This window comes from Chiloscyllium plagiosum, unplaced genomic scaffold, assembly GCF_037043375.1.
Source record: "Chiloscyllium plagiosum isolate Xiang-an unplaced genomic scaffold, Cpla_swu_hap1 HiC_scaffold_8, whole genome shotgun sequence".
Lineage (NCBI taxonomy): Eukaryota > Metazoa > Chordata > Chondrichthyes > Orectolobiformes > Hemiscylliidae > Chiloscyllium > Chiloscyllium plagiosum.
Genome location: NW_028270146.1, coordinates 44,581,197 through 44,607,451, shown reverse-complemented (window position 1 = coordinate 44,607,451; position 26,255 = coordinate 44,581,197). Strand labels below are relative to the sequence as shown.

General features: G+C 38.5%; 1 protein-coding gene across 7 annotated transcripts in view; it reads left to right on the top strand.

Annotated features, from left to right (window-relative positions):
* ppp2r5ca (protein phosphatase 2, regulatory subunit B', gamma a) overlaps window positions 1–26,255 on the top strand; it is a 179,153-nt gene that overhangs the window by 140,616 nt on the left and 12,282 nt on the right. For 5 of the 7 annotated variants that reach the window (XM_043697390.2, XM_087989769.1, XM_043697387.2 and 2 more), the window contains 6 exons: window positions 3,350–3,403; window positions 16,878–17,048; window positions 17,280–17,407; window positions 19,550–19,651; window positions 24,144–24,216; window positions 25,882–25,947. In XM_043697390.2, the coding sequence (XP_043553325.1) occupies window positions 3,350–3,403; window positions 16,878–17,048; window positions 17,280–17,407; window positions 19,550–19,651; window positions 24,144–24,216; window positions 25,882–25,947 (594 nt within the window). The remainder of the gene's footprint in view (window positions 1–3,349; window positions 3,404–16,877; window positions 17,049–17,279; window positions 17,408–19,549; window positions 19,652–24,143; window positions 24,217–25,881; window positions 25,948–26,255) is intronic. The other 2 variants (XM_043697388.2, XM_043697394.2) reach the window with 1 other exon arrangement.

The following is a 26,255-nucleotide window of genomic DNA, read 5'->3' as shown; positions in this document are numbered from 1 at the left end:
CCAGGTTTTTTGATGTAATATCCACACTGAGTCACAATGTGGTTATTAGCAGAAACAGACTTATCTACCTTAATAAGCATACTTAAAGATGGGGCAGAGTAGGACTCGTCAGCTCCAGCTCGTACACCCCGGCTGTTTCTTTTCCATCTTTTCTCTTAGTATGTTTTCTCCTCCTCCTTTCTTCTTACTTCCTGCCCTGTGCAGCTAGGGCCTGCACAGACTGGTTTAGAAAGATTGTTATTCTAATCTATTGCGATGGTTTTATACTTTTGTACCAAAGATGGTGCAAAAGTCTGTTATGCTGGATGACTTTTTTTTATCTTTCTTATTTTTTTCCTAATAATTTGTCCTTAAGAACCTGTATCTAGGTACGTTTGTACTAAAGATGGCATTGTAAATGGTGACTTGTAAACTTTTTACTATACTCATGTAAGTACATATGACAATAAAGCTAAATCAAACTTTATCAACCCATTACCTATTACAGAACTGTAATGTGATCTCTCCGCTATCAAACAAAGGACGATGCTTTGATGTTAAATCTTTAAATATATATTTAATATATCTAATTTTCTTTGTCTCTGCATGCTATAATCGTTGTTTTGGAAAATGTTCTTTCCTGGAACTAGCGGCATAGAGTAGAATTGTCACTTCAATAACTTGAATTTTCAGTTGGATCGAGTAAAACTTGTCCCCAGAAATTCTTCCTCTGTTAAAGGAGGGACCAACTTTAGAACTGAACAGCAAGCCACTATTTTTGATGGAACCAATGTTTCAATGTATTATTATTATGACATACATTGCATATCATTCTGTACTTGATAATCATTATTGGCAGTGTATTATAGATGTAACCTGATATATTGTAAACTATCATGAATTTTCATTTTCAAATACTTTACAAACAAGCTAAATGTTCTTAGTTTATGATGTGACTTTATAAATTACATATACCGAAGGAGAATTGTTTATTTTGTAATCAGTTTTTATTTGTGGAAAATTCAACATGAATCTACATTGGCCTTTCAAATTAGCCTAAATAGAGCCTTGGTGTCGCTGCTTTTAGGGATAAGTTTAACTTGCTCATTAAAGGCAAAAGTAAAGTTACCATGATGTTACCAGACCATAACTGCGCGCTCTCATTAGAGAGAGTCAACTGGTGGTGGTTTATCCTGAGGGTCAGGTGAGGTGGGACATTGAGAAAATGAATCCTTCTTGGTAACCTCAACCAAAGAGGGAATTGTTGGCATCAACTGCAAATGGGCGTATGTATTCTTTCTGTTATGTATTCTCCTGTGTCTTATTGGCAGAAGTTACTTAAAGTGTATAACCGCAACACGTGAGAGGGTGAAACAGAATTGTATTTAATGTGGAGGTGTGTGAAATATTTGAATGGAAAAGAATAGTATAATTGGAGTTATTAATGTGTTTAGAATTCTTGAAAGTGGATAAATTAACATGTCCAAATGAAATATATTCCATAGGCTAAGAGAAATAAGGGAAGATTTAAAATTCTAGCATTTTTTCAGTCATCGCTGACTGATATTGTGCTACATGAATTCTAATGTTGTACTGTCCATTTTAAAAAGAGAGATGGGGAAACCTATGGAATTCTAGGCCAATCAGCCTAACCTCAGTAGTGAGTAAGATGTTGGAAGCATTGCTGAAGGACAACATAAACTTGGAAAGACAACTAATCAAGGACAGTTATCATCTATTTGTTACAGGAAGGTTATTCCACTTGATTGAACTTATTTTCAAGGAGGTATCCAGAATAGGTGAAGGAGACTAATGCATTGATGTAGTCTGTTTGGGTTTGAGCTGTTCTTTTGACAAGATCCGATGAGTTACAATGGTCAGTAAATTTAAAGAACCCTGTTTCTCTTAAGTGAGGTCAATAACCAGTAATTAAAGTAAGTGATAGAAAAATTAAACAGCAAGATTGGAGTACTTTTTCGCCAGCGAGGTGGGAATGTGGATCCCAGTGCCTAGAACAGAAATCCACCTCATGTCCAAAAAAAGCCATTTGCTTGTGCTATAACCTTTGGTCATGGACTGTTAGTTGGAAGATGGAATTTGACTTGATAACTCTCTTTCAGATGTTCTGTGCACAATGGTCTCCTTCTGCGCCTTCTGTTTTCTATTATTTAATTCATTAATGGAATTTTCTGATTTTTTTCTCTACTTATTTTCAAAAAGCATTAATGCTTTTATTGCTGAAATATTAGACACATTGAGCAGTGTGATGTTGCAGCTATGAAGTACAGTAAGAAATATACTATACTGCTAAATGAGAATGGAACCTAAACATTGGGTTAGGTGTCTGACTCCATTGTCCTGTCAGAGTAAATTGCAGATTAGCACAAATGCTTTTATACATTAGCCAGGCAGTTAGATGTTCCCAAAAGTTGGTAGCACTGGAAACCAAATAACCTGCACCCATCTTTATTTTCCAATATCCAACTAAAGAGTTAAATGAAATTTGCAATAAATCATCTGCTCAGGTGAAATTGCTCGCACCACTGCCTCACAGTGCCAAAGACCCAGGTTCAATTCCACCCTCAGGTGACTGGCTGTGTGGAGTTTACACTTTTTCTCCATGTCTGCATGAGTTTCCTCCAGGTACTTTAGTTTCCTACAGGTACTTTAGTTTCCTCCCACAGTCTAAAGAAGAGCATATTACGTGGCTTGGCCATGCTAAATTCCCCATAGGGTCTAGGAATGTGCAGGTTGGGTGGATTAGCCATGGGAAATGCAGGGTTTCAGGGGTAGGGGGTTGCGTCTGGTTGGGATGCTTTTTGGAGGGTTGATGTGGACTCGATGGACTGAATGGCCAGTTTTTATATTGTAGAGATTGTATGAAAAGGGGACCTCCCCAACTGTCCGACTTCATCCCATCTCACTGCATTTGCACCCTAATATCGTACTTGTACTTGAATTACAAATAAATACTAAACAGAAGTTTATCTGATTCCAATAGCAGCCCAGAATGTGCTAGAATCGCTGAGAGGTTTTGACATTGAGCAGGCAAATTCTTTGTTGTCTTTCAAATTTCAGAAATGTTGCATTGTGGGCATTTCCTTCTCATTTATTTCAACATTGAATCCTCATATATTCGTGCATCTACTAAAATCTGTATCCTCCAATGTGATTGATCAGATATGGCGATATGTTTTTGACGCTAGATTAGCACCATGCAAAATAGGTTTAGCATAGTGTAAATCACACTTATTTTACTTGATTAGAAGGTACAATGGAGCTACTAATCCAACAATTCAAGTATATTCCAAGCTATAAAAAAGAAAAGTAATGTAGTGCTTTAACATGTTGCTTTCTGTCCTTTCTTCAGCTGGCATACTGTGTGGTGCAGTTCTTGGAGAAAGACAGCACTCTCACGGAACCTGTGAGTTTACCTCAATTAACTGTTGTGTTTACCTTAATTAAAATGTCTCTAAATTTGTACTTGTATTCCTTTGAGAAAGGGATTTATAGTTCTGTTTTGTTTGAAGGTCCTGAAGAATACATTTTTTTGGAAGTGTGTGGCTTTTATCAATTAATAAGTGTTCATAAACATTACAATTATTTCTGAAATACGTAGTATCTATTTACATTTCAAATTTACATTTAGTTGATCAGTTTTGATTAATCTGTTTTAAAAAACAATTGTAATTAATGTAGTTTTGTTACAGAATAATTATCCTGTACTTGCTGTTGTCTGCTTTCAGAAATCCTCAATTCTAATAGACAATAGACGCAGGAGTAGGCCATTCAGCCCTTCGAGCCTGCACCGCCATTCAATATAATCATGGCTGATCATTCCTAATCAGTATCCTGTTCCTGCCTTATCTCCATAACCCTTGATTCCACTATCTTTGAGAGCTCTATCCAACTCTTTCTTAAATGAATCCAGAGAGTGGGCCTCCACTGCCCTCTGGGGCAGAGCATTCCACACAGCCACCACTCTCTGGGTGAAGAAGTTTCTCCTGAGCTCTGTCCTAAATGGTCTACCCCGTATTTTTAAGCTGTGTCCTCTGGTTCGGCACTCACCCATCAGTGGAAATATGTTTCCTACTACCAGAGTGTCCAATCCTTTCACAATCTTATACGTCTCAATCAGATCCCCTCTCAGTCTTCGAAACTCAAGGGTATACAAGCCCAGTCGCTTCAGTCTTTCAATGTAAGGTAATCCTGCCATTCCAGGAATTGACCTCGTGAATCTACGCTGCACTCCCTCAATAGCCAGAATGTCTTTTCTCAAATTTGGAGACCAGAACTGCACACAGTACTCCAGGTGTGGTCTCACCAGGGCCCTGTACAGCTGCAGAAGCACCTCTTTGCTTCTATACTCAATTCCTCTTGTTATGAAGGCCAGCATGCTATTAGCCTTCTTCACTACCTGCTGTACCTGCATGCTTGCCTTCATTGACTGGTGTACAAGAACACCCAGATCTCTCTGTACTGCCCCTTTACCTAAATTGATTCCATTGAGGTAGTAGTCTGCCTTCCTGTTCTTTCCACCAAAGTGGATAACCATACATTTATCCACATTAAACTGCATCTGCCATGCATCTGCCCACTCACTTAACTTATCCAGGTCATCCTGTAATCTCCTAACGTCCTCATCATATTTCACCCTGCCACTCAGCTTTGTATCATCAGCAAATTTGCTAATGTTATTGCTGATACCATCTTCTATATCATTAACATATATTGTAAAAAGCTGCGGTCCCAGCACGGATCCCTGCGGTACCCCACTGGTCACTGCCTGCCATTCTGAAATGGAGCCATTTATCACTATCCTTTGTTTCCTATTAGCCAACCAATTTTCAATCCAATCTAGTACTTTGCCCCCAATACCATGCGCCCTAATTTTACTCACTAACCTCCTGTGTGGGACTTTATCAAAAGCTTTCTGAAAGTCCAGGTACACTACATCTACTGGATCTCCCTCGTCCAACCTCAGAGTTACATCCTCAAAAAATTCAAGAAGATTAGTCAAGCATGATTTCCCCTTCATAAATCCATGCTGACTCTGTCCTATCCTGTTACTACTATCCAGATGTGCTGTAATTTCATCCTTTATAATAGACTCCAGCATCTTTCCTACCACTGAGGTCAGACTAACTGGTCTATAATTTCCTGCTTTCTCTCTCCCACCTTTCTTAAAAAGTGGTATAACATTAGCCACCCTCCAATCCTCAGGAACCGACCCCGAATCTATTGAACTCTGGAAAATAATCACCAACGCATCCACGATTTCCCAAGCCACCTCCTTCAGTACCTTGGGATGCAGACCATCAGGCCCCAGACACTTATCAACCTTCAGACCTAACAGTCTCTCCAACACCAAATCCTGGCAAATATAAATTCCCTTAAGTTCAGGTCCTTCAGCCACTGTTACCTCAGGGAGATTGCTTATGTCTTCCCCAGTGAACACAGATCTGAAGTACCCATTTAATTCCTCTGCCATTTCTTTGTTCCTAGTAATATATTCCCCTGTTTCTGTCTTCAAGGGCCCAATTTTTGTCCTAACCATTTTTTTGCCTTGCACATACCCAAAAAAGCTTTTACTATCCTCCTTAATATTCTTGGCCAGTTTACCTTCGTACCTCATTTTTCCTCTGCATATTTCCTTCTTGGTAATCCTATGTTGCTCTTTAAAAGCTTCCCAGTCCTCAGTTTTCCCACTTATCTTAGCCATGTTATATTTTTTCTCTTTTAACTTTATATGTTTCTTTACTTCCCTCATCAGCCACGGCCGCCCATGCCTCCTCCTGGGATCTTTCTTCCTTTTAGGAATGAACTGATCCTGCAACTTCTGCATTATACACAGAAATATCCGCCATTGTTCCTCCACGGTCATCCCTGCTAAGGTATTGCACTATTGAACTTTGGCCAGCTCCTCCCTCATAGCTCCATAGTTCCCTTTATTCAACAGAAGTACTGTCACTTCCGATTATACCCTCTCCCTCTCAAATTGCAGATTGAAGCTTATTGTATTATGGTCACTACTTTCCAATGGCTCCTTCACTTCGAGGTCTCTGACCAATTCTGGTTCGTTACACAATACCAGATCCAGAATTGCCTTCTCCCTGGTCGGCTCCAGCACCAGCTGCTCTAAGAATCCATCTCTGAGGCACTCCACAAAGTCTCTTTCTTGAGGCCGAAGAAATTAATCACATTAATTGCTTTTTTTCCATGTTACCAATAACAATTGAGTTCTAATTAATTGAGGCAGTTAATAAAGTTTATTTTTCGGATATCTGCAGATTAAAGAAACAGCTCAGATAGGAAGAAATTTATTTACAGAATAGTGGTTATAGGTTAGTTTTAAAAAATATGTGATGGTTACTTGACTTAATTGTACCACATCATGTTGTTTGTGCCAGCTGCTAACATATTGCAGTCAAACAATGCGAAAAGGTGCTGCTTTCTAGCTGTCATCAGAAGGTAACTGATGTTGTGATGTGATTACTTTATTGCTAACAAGCAGTTCATGTGCTTGTTTGTGCTAGTGTTGTTGGGGGTTTAAACTAATTTGACAAGGTATTGGGATGAGAAGTGGAGGTGCATGAGGGAGTGATGTACAAACCATTTTGGAACAAAAACAAGTCAGTGTGGAAGACAATGGATATGATCAAATAAAGAGACAAGGGAGTATAACAAAGCTGGATGACATTTATTTCACTGTAAAGGGTGTTGTGCATAAGGCAGATGAGTTGAGGGTGCTGGTTAAAACATGGGGAGATGATACTACTGCCACATAGACATGGTCAATGAAGGGGCAGACTCAATATTCCAAATCTTCGATGAGATGTGGAGAGATGTACAAGAATTGATGGTGTTGCAGTATTGTTCAAGGAGTCAATTACTACAATAAAAAGGGGTGATACCTTAGATTATTCCTCAAATGAGGCTATATGCTACATGAACCTGAAATCAAAAAAGGGGGCAGTCACTTAATAGGAATGTACTTTGGACCCCCAAACAGTCAGAGATAGAAAGGCAGAAATGTATTCAAATTTCAGGTGTGGTTATAATACGGGATTTCAACTTCCCCAATACTAATTGGGTTACGCAGAATGTGAAAGTCTCAGAAAGGATGGAATTCTTTTTTTTTAATAGATATTTTTATTAGAAATTTAACATTTTTTACAAGTTTACAAAAATAAACAAAACTCTCAAGTACAAACATTGATATACAATTAAATCTTAAATAAATAATAACCAAAATTTAACAAAAGAAAAATACCGAGAAAGAAAAAAATACAAAACTCAACTAACTACTAATCTCACCTACAACTAACCAGAGTGTATATTTAAGTCTCTTACATTATTCAAATAATAGAAAGAAAAAAAAAACCAATGGATAACACAGAAATTGGATAGTGAGATACATGCTCGGAATGTGTTAACATCAAATGTAACAAAACCCGTATTCGTGCGGGATTCCTCTCCCAAGGGGCCCCGGACCAGCCAGGTTCATAATCTCAATTAAATAAAAGCCCTTGTTAGGATAGCCGAAATATCTGTATTCATATAATTCCAGAAGGGCTGCCATATTTTATGAAATAATTCGGCCTTTCGGTGCACCATATTTGTGAGGAAGTCAAGGGGAATACATTCCATAATTAATCTGTGCCAATTTGAAAGTCCAGGGGGGCCCTCAGCCACCCTGTTTACCAAAATATTTTTCCTTGCACAGAAAGAAAGAATAGAAAATAGTCTCTTCCCATGCATATCCAGGGAGGGTAAGTTCGAAAAGCCCAAAAGGAGAGATACAGGGTCCACTTTAATTTCCGTTCCTAAAATTTCTGTCAGGGTAATTGCTACTTTAGTCCAGTATCTACGGATCTTATGACCGGTCCATAGGCAGTGTACAAGAGTGTCCACCTCAATTTTACATTTGGGACATATTGGAGATGCTCCTGCCTTAAATTTTGCCAATCGATCCGGTGCTATATGGGCCCTATGAGGTATCTTCAGCTGGATAGCCTGAGCTCTGTTACAGATGGTGATTCTTCTGGCGTTTTCCCAAATGTTATTTGGACGTTTCTATAGAGATTTCTAGACCCAAATCCTGATCCCATGTTTTAAGCAGATTGTCCATACCTCCTGATACTTCTTCATGTATTAAATGATAAATAGTACTGACGGAAGATACCCCCATTGGTCGTAGTACTCTACATTCTCTATCTGATTTATAAAGACTATCTAATAACATAGTCGTCTTCTGTATATAATCTCAAATTTGGAAGTATCGAAAGACGTCTCCATTAGGTAATCCGAATTTCTGATGCAGCTGTTCAAAAGACATCAGGACCCCATCTTTAAATAGGTCCCCTAGACATGAGATACCCCTGGATCTCCAGAGTTTAAAAATGGCATCTGTAAACCCCGGTTGGAATCCCCATGCTCCCACTATCGGCGCATAGGGGGACGTTTTATGTGAGTTGTCCTCATTTTGCCACATTATATTCCAAGCTTTAATTGTGTTTAGTATTATAGGGTTTTTACAGTGATCCATAATGATTTTCTTCTTGTCTGAAGATAAAAGGTTAATAAGTGGGCATTTTACTTGAGAAGCCTCGATATCCAGCCAAATTGATTGCGGATCAGACAAGACCCAATCAGCTATGTAACTTAATAGGGAACTTAACTGATATTTCCTAAAATCTGGGAAGTCCAATCCTCCCCTTGCCTGTGGAAGCTGTAGCTTCTTCAGCTTAATGAGGGGTCGTCTATGATTCCAGATAAAGGAACCCAACCAGCCAGATAATTTATGTAGTGCCAGTCTTGGCAGCATCACCGGAAGCATTCTCATGGGGTATAGGAGACGGGGCAGGACATTCATTTTAATTAGTACTATTCTACCCAGCCAGGAAATTGGAAGGTCTCCCTATTGCTGGAGGCCCTGCCTTATCCTTTCCAATAAATGCACAAAGTTAGCCTTGTATAACTGACCAAATACTGGGGTAATAAAAATGCCTAAATATAAGAAACCCTCCAGGGACCACCGAAAGGGAAAGTGGGATCCGTCACTAAGTGGGGTATCATAGCAAGGTCACCCATTGGCATAGCCTCTGATTTTGAGAAATTAATTTTATAGCCTGAGAATGCGCTAAATGTATTAATAACTTGGATTAAGCGAGCTACGGACATCAGAGGATTACTGAAGAATCGAAGAACATCATCTGCATAAAGGGTAATTTTATGTTTACCTGTAGCAATCCTCGGGGCCGTTATATTGGGATCAGCCCATATAGCTTCTGCGAGTGGTTCAATTATTAGCGTAAATAACAATGGCGAGAGAGGACATCCCTGACGGCAACCCCTACCCATACTGAAGCTATCCGAACCTAATCCATTGGTAACCACAACTGCTTTGGGATCACTATACCATGTTGAGACCCATTTGGTAAACACCTTTCCAACGCCAAACCTTTCCAATGTGTAAAACAAATTTGACCATTCAACCCTATCGAATGCCTTTTCCGCGCCTAATGAGACTACTACTCCTGGTATCTTTCCCTGATGGCAGGCTTGAATCATATTCAAAACCCTTCTAGTATTATTGGATGATCTACAGCCCTTAATAAACCCCGTCTGATCCTCCTTTATGATATGTAGCAATACCCTTTCTAGTCTCAATGCTAATGTTTTAGAAAGGATTTTAAAATCTACATTTAGCAAGGATGACGCACAATCTTCTGGATCCTTTTTTAAGGATAAGAGAGATATTTGCCTCTTTCAGCGAAGGCGGGAGACAGCCCTGACTGTATGCGTAGTTATACATGTCCATAAGTGGACCAGCCAATATTCCTGTAAATTCTTTATAGAATTCAGCTTGAAAGCCATCTGGGCCAGGTGCCTTACCGCTCTGAATTTGCCTGATTGCGTCAAGTATTTCTTGGACTGTTAGGGGAGCATTTAAGTCCGATACCTGTTCCGGAGTTAGGTCCAGAAAGGTCAAATTTTTAAAAAATGATTGCATCCTCCTGATCCTGTCTTCACAATCCTGCGATTTATATAAATCAGAATAAAATTTTCTAAAGATTGCATTAATCTTTTTATGATCATGAGTCAAAATACCCTTACTTTCCTTGATAGACGTGATAGTTTGAGGGGCTTTTTTTCTTTGCACGAAATGCTAAGTATCTACCAGGTTTATCGCCAAATTCATATAACCTTTGTTTTTGCAAATAATATTTCCCTCTTAGTCGTTTGGGTAAGCGTGGTAGTTAGAGCTGTCCTAAGGGCCGTAATCCTTTGCAATTTGATAATAGAAGGTCTGTGAGCGTATGCTGTTTCAGCTGCTTTTAAGCGAGCTTCGAGCAGACGCTGTTGTTCTCCCTTTAATTTTTTCTGGGTCACTGAGTAGGAGATGATCAAACCTCGCGCGTAAGCTTTGATGGTCTCCCACATCATTGATGGGTTGCCAGCTGTACCTAAATTAATTTCTAAAAAAGTTTTAAATTCTTGAGAGAAGTACTTTAAAATTTACCATCTTTCATCAGGAAGGGGTCCATACGCCAATGCCGAGGGGATGTCCCGTTGTTCCTCGCCTTGATTTCCATATGTACAGCAGCGTGGTCGGAAATTGATATCCTACCTATTTTACAGGATGATATGTAATTTAAAAAAATCAAGGGGGCAAAAAAATATCAATTCTGGTATGACATTTATGTGGATTGGAGTAAAAAGAAAAATCTCTGCCCTGTGGATGAAGACATCTCCATACATCTCCTAATCCTAATTCTTTATTCAGATCCACCAATTGTCGAGATCTGGGAGATACTCCTGCAGTACTCTTGGGAATCCTATCTATTTCCGGATCCATAATACAATTAAAGTCTCCTCCTATAATTGTATGATGGGCACCAAGAGCCACCAATTTTGAGAAGGCTTCCGTTATAAATTTAAAGGGGTGTGTCGGAGGGCAGTACAAATTTAAAATCCCATATTCCTCTCCATTTATAAGGGCTTTAATCAGAATATATCGTCCAGATTCATCTTTTATCTGATTTTGGATTTTGAAAGGGAAATTCTTCTGAATAAGAATAACAACTCCCCTACTTTTTGAGCTAAAAGAAGAAAAAAAGGCCTGATCAAATCCACCCTGTCGTAATTTCAAGTGTTCTTTATCCAACAGGTGTGTCTCCTGTAGAAGAGCTATATCAACTCTTTCTTTCTTGAGATTTGATATTTTCTTCCTTTTGATTGGCGAATTACTCCCCGTGACATTCCAGGTGCACCACTTAACCGACTGATCAACCATAATCGTCCGGACAAATCCGAGACCCCTCAGGAGGGGAAACCCTATCCAGAACATCCCGAGCATAGAGCATATAAAATTCACAAAAATAAAGGCTCTCGAATACACTCACAACAATATAATAAAAAACTATTTCTAAATAATAAAAAAAATATAAAACGTATTTAAATGGAGATTTTCCCCCATGTTCCCAGGGGGTGTCACTTCCTTTCCAAAGGTACATCGTATCCTCTCCCAACCAGTGCCCCACCCTTGACCCAGGCAGTCCCCAATAGGATGAGGAGAATTCTACAAATTCTAGAATACTACAAAACTAGAGTTAACAGTGAGCACCCTACCCCCACCCCACCCACACCAACACCTGGATATATTTGGTAATGTTAACACCATGTATAAAATATATAACTATAAAATTACAACCTCAACAAATAATAATTAAATTTAATAATACAAAATAACAAGGGAAAACAACCCCGCTCCTAGAGACAGAGGTAAAATAGAATAAGGTAACCACCTCCCCCCACCAACATTAGTTGGACCCCCCTGGCTTATATATATAGAATAATTTTAAAAAACCCAAGGGGGGGAGGAGAAAATCGTTAAATAGAGAATAAATAAATAAATCCCTCTCCCCACCCCCCAAGATAATATTAAGCAGTAAGGTAAAAAAAAAGAAAAGGGGGGGATATAAACCGCAGTTCGGGGAAGGCAAACCAACATCCATTATCTCTTATAATTTATCTAAGCGAGTCCAAAAATTCCTTAGCCTTTTCCAGCGATCCGAAGTTATACACTGATCCTTCATGGTTAAAGCGTAGCGTCGCCGGGTAGCGTAAGGAGTACTGAATATTTAAGTCCCTTTAACACTACTTCGCCTCATCGAATGCCTTCCTCTTTTGGACCAGAGCTGGGGAAAAGTCCTGGAATAACATGATCTTGGATCCTTTATAGATCATGGCTTGGGAATCTTTTCCAAGATTTCTAGAGGCTTCTAGGAGTATCTGCCTCTCCTTATAGCTCTGCAGCCGGAACAGGACCGGGCGGGGATGCTGGTTCGAGCCGGGCCCGCGTATTGCAACCCGGTAGGCCCATTCCACCCTTACCTGGCCTGATCCAGCCTCCAGATTTAAAAGCTGTGGCAGCCACTGTTCGAGAAGTGCTGTAAGCTGGCCTTCCTCTTCCCGTTCGGGAAGGCCCAGCAAACGAATATTTTTTCGACGACCTCGATTATCGAGGTCATCAATAGGATTCTCTGAGGTCTGGACTCGCTGTTTGAGAGTCCGGACCCGATCCACGGCCGATTGCGCTGTAGTTTCGGAGGTTGCGGCCTTTAGCTCCGCCCCTCCGACTCGGCGCTCGATATCCTTAATGTCTCGGTCGTGCTTTTGCAGCGCGGCCGAGAGTGAGTCCCATCGACTTCGGGATTCTTCAATAAATGTGTCGATCTTTGCATCCAGTTTGGAGATGATTTCCACGAGGTACGCCACTGTAGGTAAGTCCCCCGGGGCGGCTGCGCACGCCTCAGCTGCAGCTGGAGAGGATGAGGGAGGAGTTCCTGCTTGCTGAGAGCTGCGGGCTCCCTTCCCTTTAGTCATTTTTACTGAAGATTAGATTGTTTAAATTTAATACTAAGCAACTAATTAAACAGCTATTTTAAATGATTTGGTGAGTGTGGTGGGGGTGGGTGACCCACTTTGCCCAAGTCTTGGGAGGAGCACTGTAGACTCAGACTTGCTGGGTTGCCGCCATCTTGGATTCCCCAGAAAGGATGGAATTCTTAAAATGTTTTTTGGAGCTTATCTTAAGTCAGCACATAGAAATCTCAACAAGGGCACGGTACTCGACTGAATTTTTGGTAAACAAACCGGACAAACGGTAGAAATATTGGTGGGGATGCATTTCAGTGACAGTGACCATAATTCAGTAACATTTCAAGTAGGATGGACAAAAATGAAATGTAAGTAAAGGTTCTGAATTGAGGCAAGCCAGTTTTAATCTGATGAGACAGGATCTGGCCAAAATGGACTGGGAGCAGCAATGTACAGGAAATTCTATGAAAGGAGTGGAAGCCTTTCAAAATGAGTGTAGTACAGTGAACCCTAAATGTCAAGGATAGTACAGGATTGAATAGAGGGAAAAAAAGGGATGTTTATTGTAGATACTGAGAGTTCAAAATACTGGAAGCTCTAGAGGCATACTGACATTGTAAAAGTTTACTTAAATGACAATTCATAAAAGTAAAAAGGAGTATGAAAAAACATTGGCAGGTAAAACAAAAGAAGAACCAAAGACATCTCTCAAAAATGTTAGGGGCAAGAGGATAACCAAGGAAAGAGGCAGGCCTATTAGAAGGCAGTGTGACAAACTGTGTATGGAGCTGCAAGATGTAGGTGAGATTTTAAAGGAGTAAATAGACATGTAGAGTACTATAGAGAAGGATAATATAGTTGTTGAAATCAGTGGGGAGACCTATGATGTCCTTGAACAAATCACAGTGGAGAGGGAGGAATTATTAGTGAACTTTTGAGAAAATTTGTAGCTCAGGTTGAGGTTCTAAATGTAGGTTTGCTCGCTGAGCTGGAAGGTCATTTTTGTCCTTTTTTGTAGCTACTTGAAATGTTACTGAATTATGGTCACTGTCACTGAAATGCACCCCCACCAAATATTTCTACCGTTTGTCCAGCTTGGTTACCAAGCCCTCCCTTGTTGGGATTTCTATGTGCTGTCTTAAGATAATCTCCTAGATACATTTTAAGAATTTCATCCTTTCTGAGACTTTCACATTTTGCTTAACCCAATTCGTTTTCGTCACCATATTTAATGACATCATCAGTGAGCCTCCAGATGATGCGCCGGTGGCATGACCCACTTTCTATTTATGTGTTTAGGTTTCCTTGAGTTGGTGATGTCGTTTCCTGTTCTTTTTCTCAGGGGGTGGTAAATGGGATCCAAGTCAATGTGATTGTTGATCGAGTTCCAGTTGGAATGCTATGCTTCTAGGAATTCTCGCGCGTGTCTGTTTGGCTTGTCCTAGGATGCATGTGTTGTCCCAGTCGAAGTGGTGTCTTTCCTCTTCTGTATGTAAGGATACTAGTGAGAGTGGGTTGTGTCTTTTAGTGGCTAGTTGATGTTCATATTTCCTGGTTTGTCCAATGTGGTGTTTGTTGCGATTCGTGCAAGGTATTTTGTAAATGACATTAGTTTTGCTTGTTGTCTGATAGGGTCTTTCAAGTTCATAAGCTGCTGTTTTAGTGTGTTGGTGGGCTTGTGGGCTACAATGATGCCAAGGGGGCTGAGTAGTCTCGCAGTCATTTCTGAGATATCTTTGATGTAGGGGAGAGTGGCTAGGGTTTCTGGACATGTTTTGTCTGCTTGTTGGAGTTTGTTGCTGAGAAATCGGCACACTGTGTTTATTGGATACCAGTTACACTGTATAGGTGATTTTCCTCTGCTCTGCGTAGTTCCTCTGTGCTGCAGTGTGTGGTGACTCATTGAAACAATGTTCTAATGCAGCTTTGTTTGTGGGTGTTAGGATGATTGTTTCTGTAGTTCAATATTCGATCATAGCAGGAAATGACATTATCAACCCTTGGAAACCAAAACACAAAAATAGAAAGCGGGCCATGCCACCAGTGCTTCATTCAGAGGCTCACTGATGATGTTGCCTAGTATGGTGACGAAACATCTGAAAATTAACCTTCCAGCTCAGTGAGCAAACCTACATCCAAAATTATTAGCATTTTAGTGACCTTAAAATTGGTTAAATCGCCAGGGCCAGATGAGATGTATCTCAGACTCCTGTGTGAGGCAAGGGAGGAGATTGCACTTGTCCTGATATTAAGTTTCAAATCCTCTCTGACTGCAGGAAAGAGATGCAAGGGAGCTAACATGATATCATTTTTAAAAAGGAGTGATAGGAGTCATAGATGGAACAATAGACCTGTGGGTGTAACATCAGTAGACAATAGGTGCAGGAGTAGGCCATTTGGCCCTTCGAGCCAGCACCACCATTCATTATGATCATAGCTGATCATCCACAATCAGTATCCTGTTCCTGCCTTATCCCCATAACCCTTGATTCCACTATCTTTAAGAGCTCTATCCATCTCTTTCTTCAAAGTATCCAGAGACTTGGTCTCCACTGCCTTCTAGGGCAGAGCATTCCATATATCCACCAATCTCTGGGTGAAGAAGTTCCTCCTCAACTCTGTTCGAAATGGCCTAACCCTTATTTTTTAAACTATGTCCTCTGGTTCTGGACTCTCCCATCAGCGGAAACGTGCTTCCTCCCTCCAGAATGTCCAAAAACATTTAGAATAATTGAGAGGTGGAATTGATCTCCACTTGGAGAGGCAGGGATGAATCAAGGATAGTCAGTACAGATCATTCTACTATATCGTGCATTTCGTTAATGCAAATTCGCTATAACGCAATTGACAAATTGAGGACACTGTTTCTATAGCGTGAACTTTTAAAGCATGTACTGGTTATAACATGATTCCGACACCATTAGTTTAAATGGTGCTGCTATTACGCAATTTTCTGAAAGCACGGAATTGCACGAGAACTGAACTACCGTGTTATCGCAGAACTGACAGTATGGCTTTGAAAGACAAAGATCATACCTTACTGTTTGAATTGTTTTGAACAAGTGACTACATGAGGGCAGTGCAGTTGAAGTAATCTATGTCGATTTCAGTCAGGCCTTTGAAAGTTGTCACATGTGAGATTGGTCAAGAAGATAAGGAGCCCATGGTGTCCAGGATAATTTGGCAAATTGCATCCAAAATGGCTTACTGGCAGGGGATGGAGGGTGATCAAAGATTGTTTTTGTAACTGGCAACCTGCATCCAGTGGCATACAGCAGAATTTGTGCTGGCTTCTTTGTAATGTGTATGAATGTAGATTTGATCAATATGTTCATGGATGGCACAAACTGGTGCAGTAAATAGTGAGGAGGCAAGCCTTATATTGCGATATGGACATGCTGGTCAATTGGGCAGACTAGTGGCAAATTAAACTTAATCTGGAACGGTGAGATGTGGTGCGCTTTGGGAATACTAGCAAAACAAAGGAGTACATGATGAATAGTAGTACCCTGGAAAATAGAGGATCAAAGGGACCTCGGTGTGCATGTCCACAGATATTTAAAAGCAAGAGGACCGTTGAATAAATTATTTAAAAAGGGATAAAGAATACTTGCCTTTAATCAAAGTGCCAACTGCAAAGGCACACAGGTTATAATGTAACTGTTTGAGACTTTAAGGATTAGGATTTTTTATCCTGAGAGTGATGAGTGTCTCAAGCTCAAGTGTCTGAAAGGGTTGTGTCGACAAGAAGCATCAGAACATTTGAAAGTATTATGATGAATACACAACTGCATTGCATGTAAGGCTGTAGACTAAGTGCTTGGAAATGGGACAAGAGTAGATAAATGTTTGATGACCAACGCATACACAATTGGTTGAAAAACTGACTGACTAGTTTAATAGCTATACTATATCATTCAATAGCTGGACTTTTACTGTATTGGCTTCTCTAAGTTGTTTGTTATGCTTCAAAGTTTGAGTATATGGCTCCAACAGTATTTTGACTTTTGTAGGTTGTTATGGCATTGCTCAAATATTGGCCAAAAACGCATAGTCCAAAGGAAGTGATGTTTCTAAATGAATTGGAAGAGATTTTAGATGTAATTGAGCCATCAGAATTTGTAAAAGTCATGGAACCCCTGTTTCGACAGCTGGCTAAGTGTGTTTCCAGTCCACATTTCCAGGTGAGCTCTGAATTATAAAAATGAGAATTTGGATAATAATTACGTTTTCACAATAGTACATTTTATTTTAAGACCTCTAGTATGGTACTGACCAAACTATAAAGTTGTCAATGGATTGTATCAAATAATAACAAAAAAATTGCTTCTTCTGTATGAAAACACTTGAATTCTTTGTAGTTGCATGCAATGTCTTACTATTTTTATTTTCTTGATGTATATTCTTTGACCTAGGTGGCTGAGCGAGCTTTATATTATTGGAATAATGAGTACATCATGAGTCTAATTAGTGACAATGCTGCAAAGATCTTGCCCATTATGTTCCCATCTCTGTATCGTAATTCAAAAACCCATTGGAACAAGTAAGTGAATTGTTCTATTATTGTATTTGGCCTTCCATAAACTTTAAGCAGAAAAAACCTTTGCAATAAGTTAGAATGTAAAGTAGTTGTATGAAGAATACGAAAAGCACAAATATTCCGGAAGAATGTTTCTCTAGGGATAGTGTTATTATGATGGTTAAAGAGTCCCTAAGTGAGATTTGGAGACTTGAGTTCAAATCACACCATGACAGTTGGTGAATCTTAAATTCAGTCAGTGAAATTGTAAAACTCGTCTCTGTAATGATGAACATGAAACTATCATTGTTGTAACAGCCTGTTTGTTTTGCACATGTTCTAAAGGGGAAAAAAATGTCATCCTTACTGTATTCTGAATAACACCCATAACAATGTGGTTGACCCTCGAGTGCAGTTAGGGATGGGCAACACATGCTGACCTTAGCAATAATGTCCACATCCAATGAAAGAATAAAGTCAAAAAACAGAATATCAAATTAAGCATTCACATAAAATAAAATTCTTGTTTTAATTTGGGCAATTTGAAGCATGAACACTTCATATGTTTTAATTATTCAATTAGACATGTTTTTAATTTTGAAAAATGTTTTGTATTAATAAGCTGAAAGCACTTTTGTACCTATGTGAGAAGAGAAGTGGGCTATCAATTGGCTTGCACTTGCTCCACATCCAGTTAGATCGAAGCTGATCTATGGCCTTAACTCCAACATCTGCCTGACTCCATGTTCCTTCATGCGCTCCCCAACAATATATTGATTTCAGTTTTGTAAGTTTCAATTGATCCAGCAGCCAAATTCTTCTGGAAAGTGAGTTGTAAATTTCTCTTTGTCATTTCATTTCTGAATGATGTGACTGACTTAAAAATTTTGCTGCACGTTCTTGATTTACCCATTAGAAAAAATGTTTTCTTATATTTGTCTCATTAGATCCTTTTATCATGTCAATTATATTACCCCAAACCTTCTGAACACAGATGTACAAATCAACTTTTTGCAACCAGGCTTCATAAGTCTTAACCTTGTTAAACCTGGTATAATCTGGTGATTTTGTGCTGTCCATCCAATTTGTCTTGCACTCTGTGCAATTTAATTTGATAGTAAGGCATTCAACATTATTGGCTTAAATGCCATTTTGAAGTATGTGTTTGCAGTATAGGTCCTCTATACATTAGAATGTTTCAAAGAAACTTGCAAGTTCAGGATGTGCTGGAAAAACTCAGGTCTGACAGCATCTGTGGAGAGCCAGACCTCTGCTGAGTTTATCCATCATTTCCTATTTGTGTTTCAGATTTCCAGCATCCTTTTTTTTAAGTTTTATTACTTGTAGATGTGTATTTAGAACATGTTCACACAGCATGCATTCAAAATTGTCAGTATTTTAAAGCTTGTTCCTGAATTTGCAAGTATGCAATTTGAAAACCCTTAAGGTTTTCTGTCAGAAATACTAGTTCCTGTGGTCTGTCACTTGCATTTGTTTGAAAAAGTTCAATGGTAAAACTCTAAAATATATTTAAAGTAATTCGTTCCTTGTCTTGTGTGTAGCGAAGTCTGAGAGATCACTTTGAAAGCATATCTTCACAAAAAGGGAAGATATTACTGTGCATTACCTATAATTGAACTTGCATATGATTATAAATGGAAATTGAATCCTAAGATATTGCTATTGTAGAAGCATGACATTGTTATTTTAAATGTTACTATAAATGTTGTATTTTAGTGTATTCTCAACTGAAACTTGGGGGTAATTTTTACTTAACCTGTCTGATGGAAAAAAATTAGGTAATTATTCAATTGTCCACTTGCCCGATTTTACTTCTCATTGACTTCAACAATGAACGAAATTGGGCAGTGTGTTTTTAAAAAGAAAGGCGGTTGATCTGATTGCATCAGTTTCATATTTGGTGATTTAGGTGAAAATTATCCAACTTGAGTCTTAATAAAGTTATGCAAGTTTCAATTAAGGTAGGCATTTCCTTTGGGTAGGAGGAAGTATGACTTTAAGCTTCATATTTACTAACATGCATTTTATGCACTTTATTTCTAGTTCCACAATATAGTCACTGTTTTTGTAATTAGCTAATGTAGACCTAATAGATGGTACAATGTTAAGCATGCATGAGATTCAGTTAATTTTTTTTATATGTAGGACTATCCATGGATTAATCTACAATGCTCTGAAACTCTTTATGGAAATGAATCAGAAACTATTTGATGACTGCACCCAACAGTTCAAAGCAGAAAGACAAAAGTAAGTTCAAGTGTCTGTCCAGCATATACAGAACAACCTCGATTATCTGAACAAGACGGGTGAAGAGTATTTTGTTTGGGTAAAGTTTTACGGGACCTTGAGATCTTGTTCGGATAATCCAAAATTTGGATAATCGACGTTCAGATAATCAAGGTTGTTCTGTAATGTGCATAGATCTCACTCTACCACAAAGTTATCTATTACCTATTGTTGTCTCAGATATTTGCACGTGATTAGCCTAAATTTGTATTCAAGAAACAATAATGGACAAATAAATTAGTGGAGAGTGAACCAGCAAACAATATGCAGTTCACAAGTTTGTGATTATCTTATCGTTATAAGCAATTTCAGTATATAGATTTGCACCTGTTTAAATAAAAATTTAGCTAAACTATGGAGATGTAGCATATGAGAGCTGCAAATGAAGTATATATTAGCAGATAAAACAGTCTTCACTTTCCCCAGTGTTCTGTATCCCTACAGTATACACATTCAAACAAGTTTGAAGAGAGCTCCAGGAGTAGTGTATCTGACCTACTAAAATGTAAATGACGGAGAAGTAATTAGACGATAAGCTGAGATGTTGATTTGCTCCTGCGATCATCTTTCAACTTCCATATTTGAAGGGAATAAAGACTATATGACTATTGTAGCTGAGCCTTTGTGGCTCTCTGCTATTATTTAGAAGCTTGTTAAATTACAGATTTCTGAGCCCATGGAGGCAGTAACCATAGCAGAACTAGACACTCATTATACTTGATGGTACTGGGTCTTGAGTAAATAAAAAAAAAATGCAGCATTGCTCAGTTCAGCAGAGAACAAGCCAGAAGTTGCCCATTTGTGCTTATTTTGCCATAACATGAAATTAAAGCAGGAATAGGCAATTAACCCTTCTGAGCCTGCCATTCAATAAGATCGTGGTTGATCTGATTGTAATCTTAACTTCACTTTCCTGCCTGCCTCTTCCCCGGTCCCTCACATCCCCATTAACAATTGACTTTCTTGTTAATCAAAATCTATCCAAGTCAATCTTGGGCATATTCAGTGACTGAAACTTCACTGTTTGCTCTGTAAGAAAATTCCAAATATTGGCCACCCTCTCAAACAAGAAAATCTTCCTAATCCCTATTTTAAATTGGACAACTTCAATGTTGAAACTTTGTCCTCTAGTTCTATATTTCTTCACAAAGGAAAACATCCTCTCTACTTCTGCTCTGTCAAGTGTCTCTCAGAATGTTGTTTCAAAATGATCAGCTGTTCTTCTAAATTTGAATGAGTAAAAGCCGAGTAATCCGACTGAACTTTGCTCTGACACACTTTGGCACTTAAGGTTCTGCAGTGTTGCTGAGTGAGCTGCTTGCCTCTATATCAATCACCAGACTCTGGCCTCAAGCATCTCCCCTTTGTGAACTATTTTCTGCTGCCGCACAGCTGTTGATTTTATCAATATAGATGTGGTCACTACTTGATGACTGTGGGGTCAAGGACCGCACACATCTTGTATCTTGTTCTGGTTTTGGAAAAATATCCTTGTAATTTAGTCAGTGTATGTATTTTCAGTGCTTCTGTCTGTCCTTGTGGAAACTGTCTTGAACACCTGGCTTAACTCCATGTGATGACCTGCTATCGACTCATTTACCAAGCCATCACCCCAGAAGGTGTGGCGAGGCAGTGGTTCACTGGAAGGACTGGGTCTCCTCTAAAGAAGAGAGTGGAGAATAGCTCAAGGATGAGTGCAAGGTGTTATTAGAAATCATAAACCAGCCCTGAAAGTTAGTTAGGCCACTTTTTTTAATTAGTAGTTGGGACTAACGATGAGAAAATCCAAGCAGCAGAAAAGTGGCCTTAGTCGACGATGAGAAGGGAGCAACATGCATTATTTTGTCTAGTGGGTTGCGATATGAGGTTTATGCAAGACTGTGCACAGTTGGCTGTCACACTCCATAGATATGCGTAGGATCAACCAGAAGCCTTACCATGGAGGTAATAGCAGCAAAGATTGGACTGCGCTTACTTTTCAGTAATCTGCCTCTTCGTTCCGAGATATAATTCTCAATTGTGCTGAATGCCCTTCCTGATGGGTTGCCTCTTTCCTGATCTCAGGAGTCCAGTCTTTCCTTGGATTCTAGATAACATGGTCCTGTACTTCAAAGATTGAGGTTTTACACTGTACAGCCTTGTCAACGCTGTATGTACATTCTCATCATTTACTTCTCTGCTGAGCAGTCCTTTAGTATCCTGTACTTGGTCAATCAACAGGAGGAATTCAAAAGATCAATTAAACAACTTCATCCCAACTCCAGGGATACAGAAACTAGAACCCCTCCTCAACGTGTGCTGTAACTCTGTCAGGCTAGTGCTGTCCCAGAAACACTCAGATCTGCGCAGACTTCTTTCAACATCTGTGCCTTTTCTCAGGGTTTCTTAACTGGTTTTCCCATTGCACACAGTTGTTCCATTGTACACTTCACCTGCTCATTTGCACTGTTACCAGCCAAAATATTATAATTGTCTACCTGAATAAGTGTCTATGTACCTTTCCCACTGACTGATGTATCTCCAACTTCAGCTCATCAAGTCGCTGAAGGTGCACAAGCTGCTGTCAGTTACTGCAGTTGTGGTTTCAGTCTTAATCTCCTTTCAAAACTTGTTAGCTTTCTTGCCCCAATAGACAAGTATTACTCCTCTTTCTAATGCAACACAAGAATAGTTTTGTTCATTGACACATTAAATATCTCCGTATGCAGTTAGTCTGGAACTGTAGTGTTGCCTTTAGTTCCCTCATCCTGTTACTGTTCCCTGAAAGTTCTGTTTCTTTTTGTATGGACACTACAAGTATTTAAATGCCTACCCTCAACCAACAATTCTACTTCTTCCTTTCACATTGCCTCTGCTGTTTTTACGTTTTCAACATGCTTACTGTAAGTATATTAATGAAGCCAAGTTCCATTTCTTTTCAATTTCTTGATGATCAAATTCTGCATGAACCTTCCTGTTAAGTTTCCTACCTACTTTTATGTTTTATATTTATCTTATGCTGCTGTACTTTGCCAGATATTTAATTTTACCCTTAATTCCTGCATCAGATTTTTTTTAAGTGGGCATTTTATTTTACCACCTCATGGTATATATTTATTCTGTACTGTCTGTGTTAGCATATTGATCCTAGCTAGTAACACATTGTCTTGTATTTCTCCTCTAACAGTGTTGTCTAGTTCACATTCCTTAGCTTGTCTTCATTCTTTCAGACTCTGTTTTGTATTGAACTGATCTTTAATGGTTCTTGGAGGTGCCTTGCAAAGCTCATCAGAAAAGTCCTGGCATGCTGCAAAAGTGGGATTGTGAACTCTTTTTATGTAGAGAATTATTAGGAATACACTGCCTGAAGGAGTAGTTGAAACAAGTTTAATTGTTATTTTCAAAACCGTATTGAATAAATATTTGAAAAAGAAAGGTTTTAAAAAGTCATGGGGAAAGAGCAGTAAGCCAGAACAAGAGCAAAGAGGTGTGGTATATCATTATATAGTTATATATTCAGATCGTTGTGGTATTTAGTGGTTAAACTAGAAAGTGATTTGAACTGGAAAATGATTTGAAGTGGCCAGAGTCTGGCCTGGTATTCTTCATTCATGATATACAGATGATTTGCAGTTTCAAACTCAAAACAAACAGGACTGTACAATTAATCAGCTAGACACAGATGTTAGTTTAATGGTAGAATAGTGTCAGATGCAGTTTGATTTGAAAAGAGTAAGTATGAGGGAATAAATTACAAGAGAAGCAAGAACATATGCTCAGTAAAATGTTGCTGACATATATGGATGAGGAACTAAATTTATATATTCAAAGATTTTTTTTTATGAAATGGAGTCTAGGCAGATGAAGTAATAGAAGCTAGAAACATTTGGAGTTGTTAAGTTCAATAATTTAAATGAAGTGTAGATTCATTATTGCAAAGTCTAGGATTGAAAATTATCCATCTGTAGTTATGGTTTAATTCATGACCATTTAGACTGATGAGACAAAAGGAAATTAAACAGCTTTTATAATTGTGACAGGTTTTAAAAATGAATAGAGGAACACTGTTTCATCTGAAATAAAACAGAAACTTCTGAAGAAAGTCTGGCAGTATCTTTCAAGCGAGAAAGAAAATTCATGTTTCAAGTCCAATATGATTCTTCAGAATTGCTTCATCTGGTTGGGGAGGTAATCATGAAAGGGCCATCGTTTAAAACTAACATAAATAGGTGAAAGTCAGTTTTCGGTGGCTGTAACAAAGAACCATATGATGGCTACCTGCACTGTAAACTACTTTGGTTCCATTGTTATTACATTTTACGATGAACAGCTCTGTGTTCACTTCACAGATGATAAGACAATACCACCAAAACTGCCATTGCTGTTTTAATGCACTGTCTGAGATAATTGCGAGTTCAAACTATTAAAGTATTTTCTTTAGGTATCTCAAAACTGTCACTTTTGTAATGTTTAGGGAGAAAGCAAAATTGAAAGAACGTGAAGAGGCTTGGCTCAAAATAGAGAATTTAGCAAAAGCAAATCCACAGGTACGTTTATACCATCACTATTATGATACTCTCCATAGAACAATATATAAAGGTGAAATGTGCTGTATTGAAAAGCTTTCAAAGTTATTTGTTTTTAGCGCAGAATTTGGATTATATTAAGTTGATTATTTACTTATAAAAATAGTTTATCTGTGAGGGCTACGTCAATTGTACGTGTCCGATCAAATTCAGAAAATGAGTTTGCAATGGATTGCTTTACAAACTTTATAAATTGGAGTCATCTTTGTAAGCTTGTGCTTGTATCTGATAATAGCTTTTGCAACTTTCTTTAAAAGACATTCAGAACAATTGTTTTTAACTTGAAATATCTACTTCTGTACTTCAATTCCAATTATTTATCCAGATTTATTAGAAATCCACAAATTATTTTGTTTGTTTGGTGTCAAACCATGAAAATTGTGGTAGTGCAACAGGCACCAAAATCAACTTGAGGCAAGTCTTATCCCAAACCCAACGCACTTCAACCAAGTGTCGCTGTAGGTGTGATTAATCTGATCAACTCTGTCAATTCATTCATTTCATTTAAAATTGCTGGTAGCTCACAAGATTTAATTTGGAAATGCACAGAAAGCTACCATGTCGCCTAATTTATATGGGAATATACATTTAAAATATGTCTTCCTGTACTTGTAGTTGTAGTCTGTCCTTAGTGTTATAACTCATATAAAGATAAGTTGTTTGAGTTGTTTGGAGTGCATTTCCACACCAAAGACACTGGGTAGATTTGCAACATTGTTGCTTCTGTTTATTATTTACTAAAATTACTGAACTATTTAAAACACTTAAAGTAAGGATGTATAAATAGATAATTTCAAAATATTTTTCTTATATCCAACCATCTACCTCTACCCTTAAGATGAACTTCTTTTTGCATAAATCTGCACTCCCTTTTTACTCCGAATTCTATATGATTTTCTTTCTAATCATCTAAAACTGGTATATGGGCAACATGCAGCGGTGTCTAGAATGACAATCATTTTCTGAGTCAGTGAAATTGACAGTGACTGACAAGCTGCGAATGTTAATGCTGCGCAGCTATCTTTTCCTCTATAACCACTTTACTCCCAACAAGACCAACATTGGTATATCTGGTAAATAATTTAACAATAGTAAATTGCTGAGTTATTGGTAATGGCCTTTCCAAATGCACATGTTCAACTTTTTCTTATCCATATCTGAGAGATTTCTGACTTTGTAACTCTTCTCCAAGCAGGTTTCTCTCTCTTCTTTTGTCCATTCATTCCTCCGCATGACTACCATCCCTCAGAAAAACATCTTGCTTGATCTGAATGGTGGAATTAACTCTGCATATATCATGCTTAACTAGTACATTTTAAAAGTAACTGTCAGAGTGGTTTTCCTTCTTTTTATCTGTGTAATATACCAGAGACTGACTAGACCAGTCTCCGCTAGTAGGCATTGGCCCACAGAACAAAACACCTTTGGGAGATAAGGATGCTGACAACCATTTAGATGCACCCTTTTGAGGTTGAAGTTGAATTCCATTGTTGGGAAAAGTAGAGGAAGATCTAATGTATTTCTTTTCCTGTGCTTTACCTGACTTAAGGTTATTTGTCCATAAATACTGACCATCCTAAAATGCTTTATTTTAACCAAACTTCATAAGTGACTTCCTTTCATCAGACACTGGGTTCCTTTCAAAACTGGTCATCCTGGGAACTGTCCATGTGCCCTGTCTCCAAAAACCAGGTAGGCACTTGTATCAAAATGCACCAAAACTTCAATTTTTTTTAAAAATGTCATGTGATTTTTAAATTAGCCCACTGAACAAATGAAATGTCTTAATCATCAGGAACAAAGATCTCCTTAGAGATGGATTTTGGCACTATTGCTAATGGCATGTACAGAGCTGAAGGAAGCTACCTTGTAAACTTAGAACATTCCAAATAGTTCAATGTACAGAACCAGTACAATCTTTCATTGTAGTATAATAAAAATAGATAATTACAATAAACCTTTCCATTTAGAGTATGTTGTAATTCAATTTCTCAAACCCT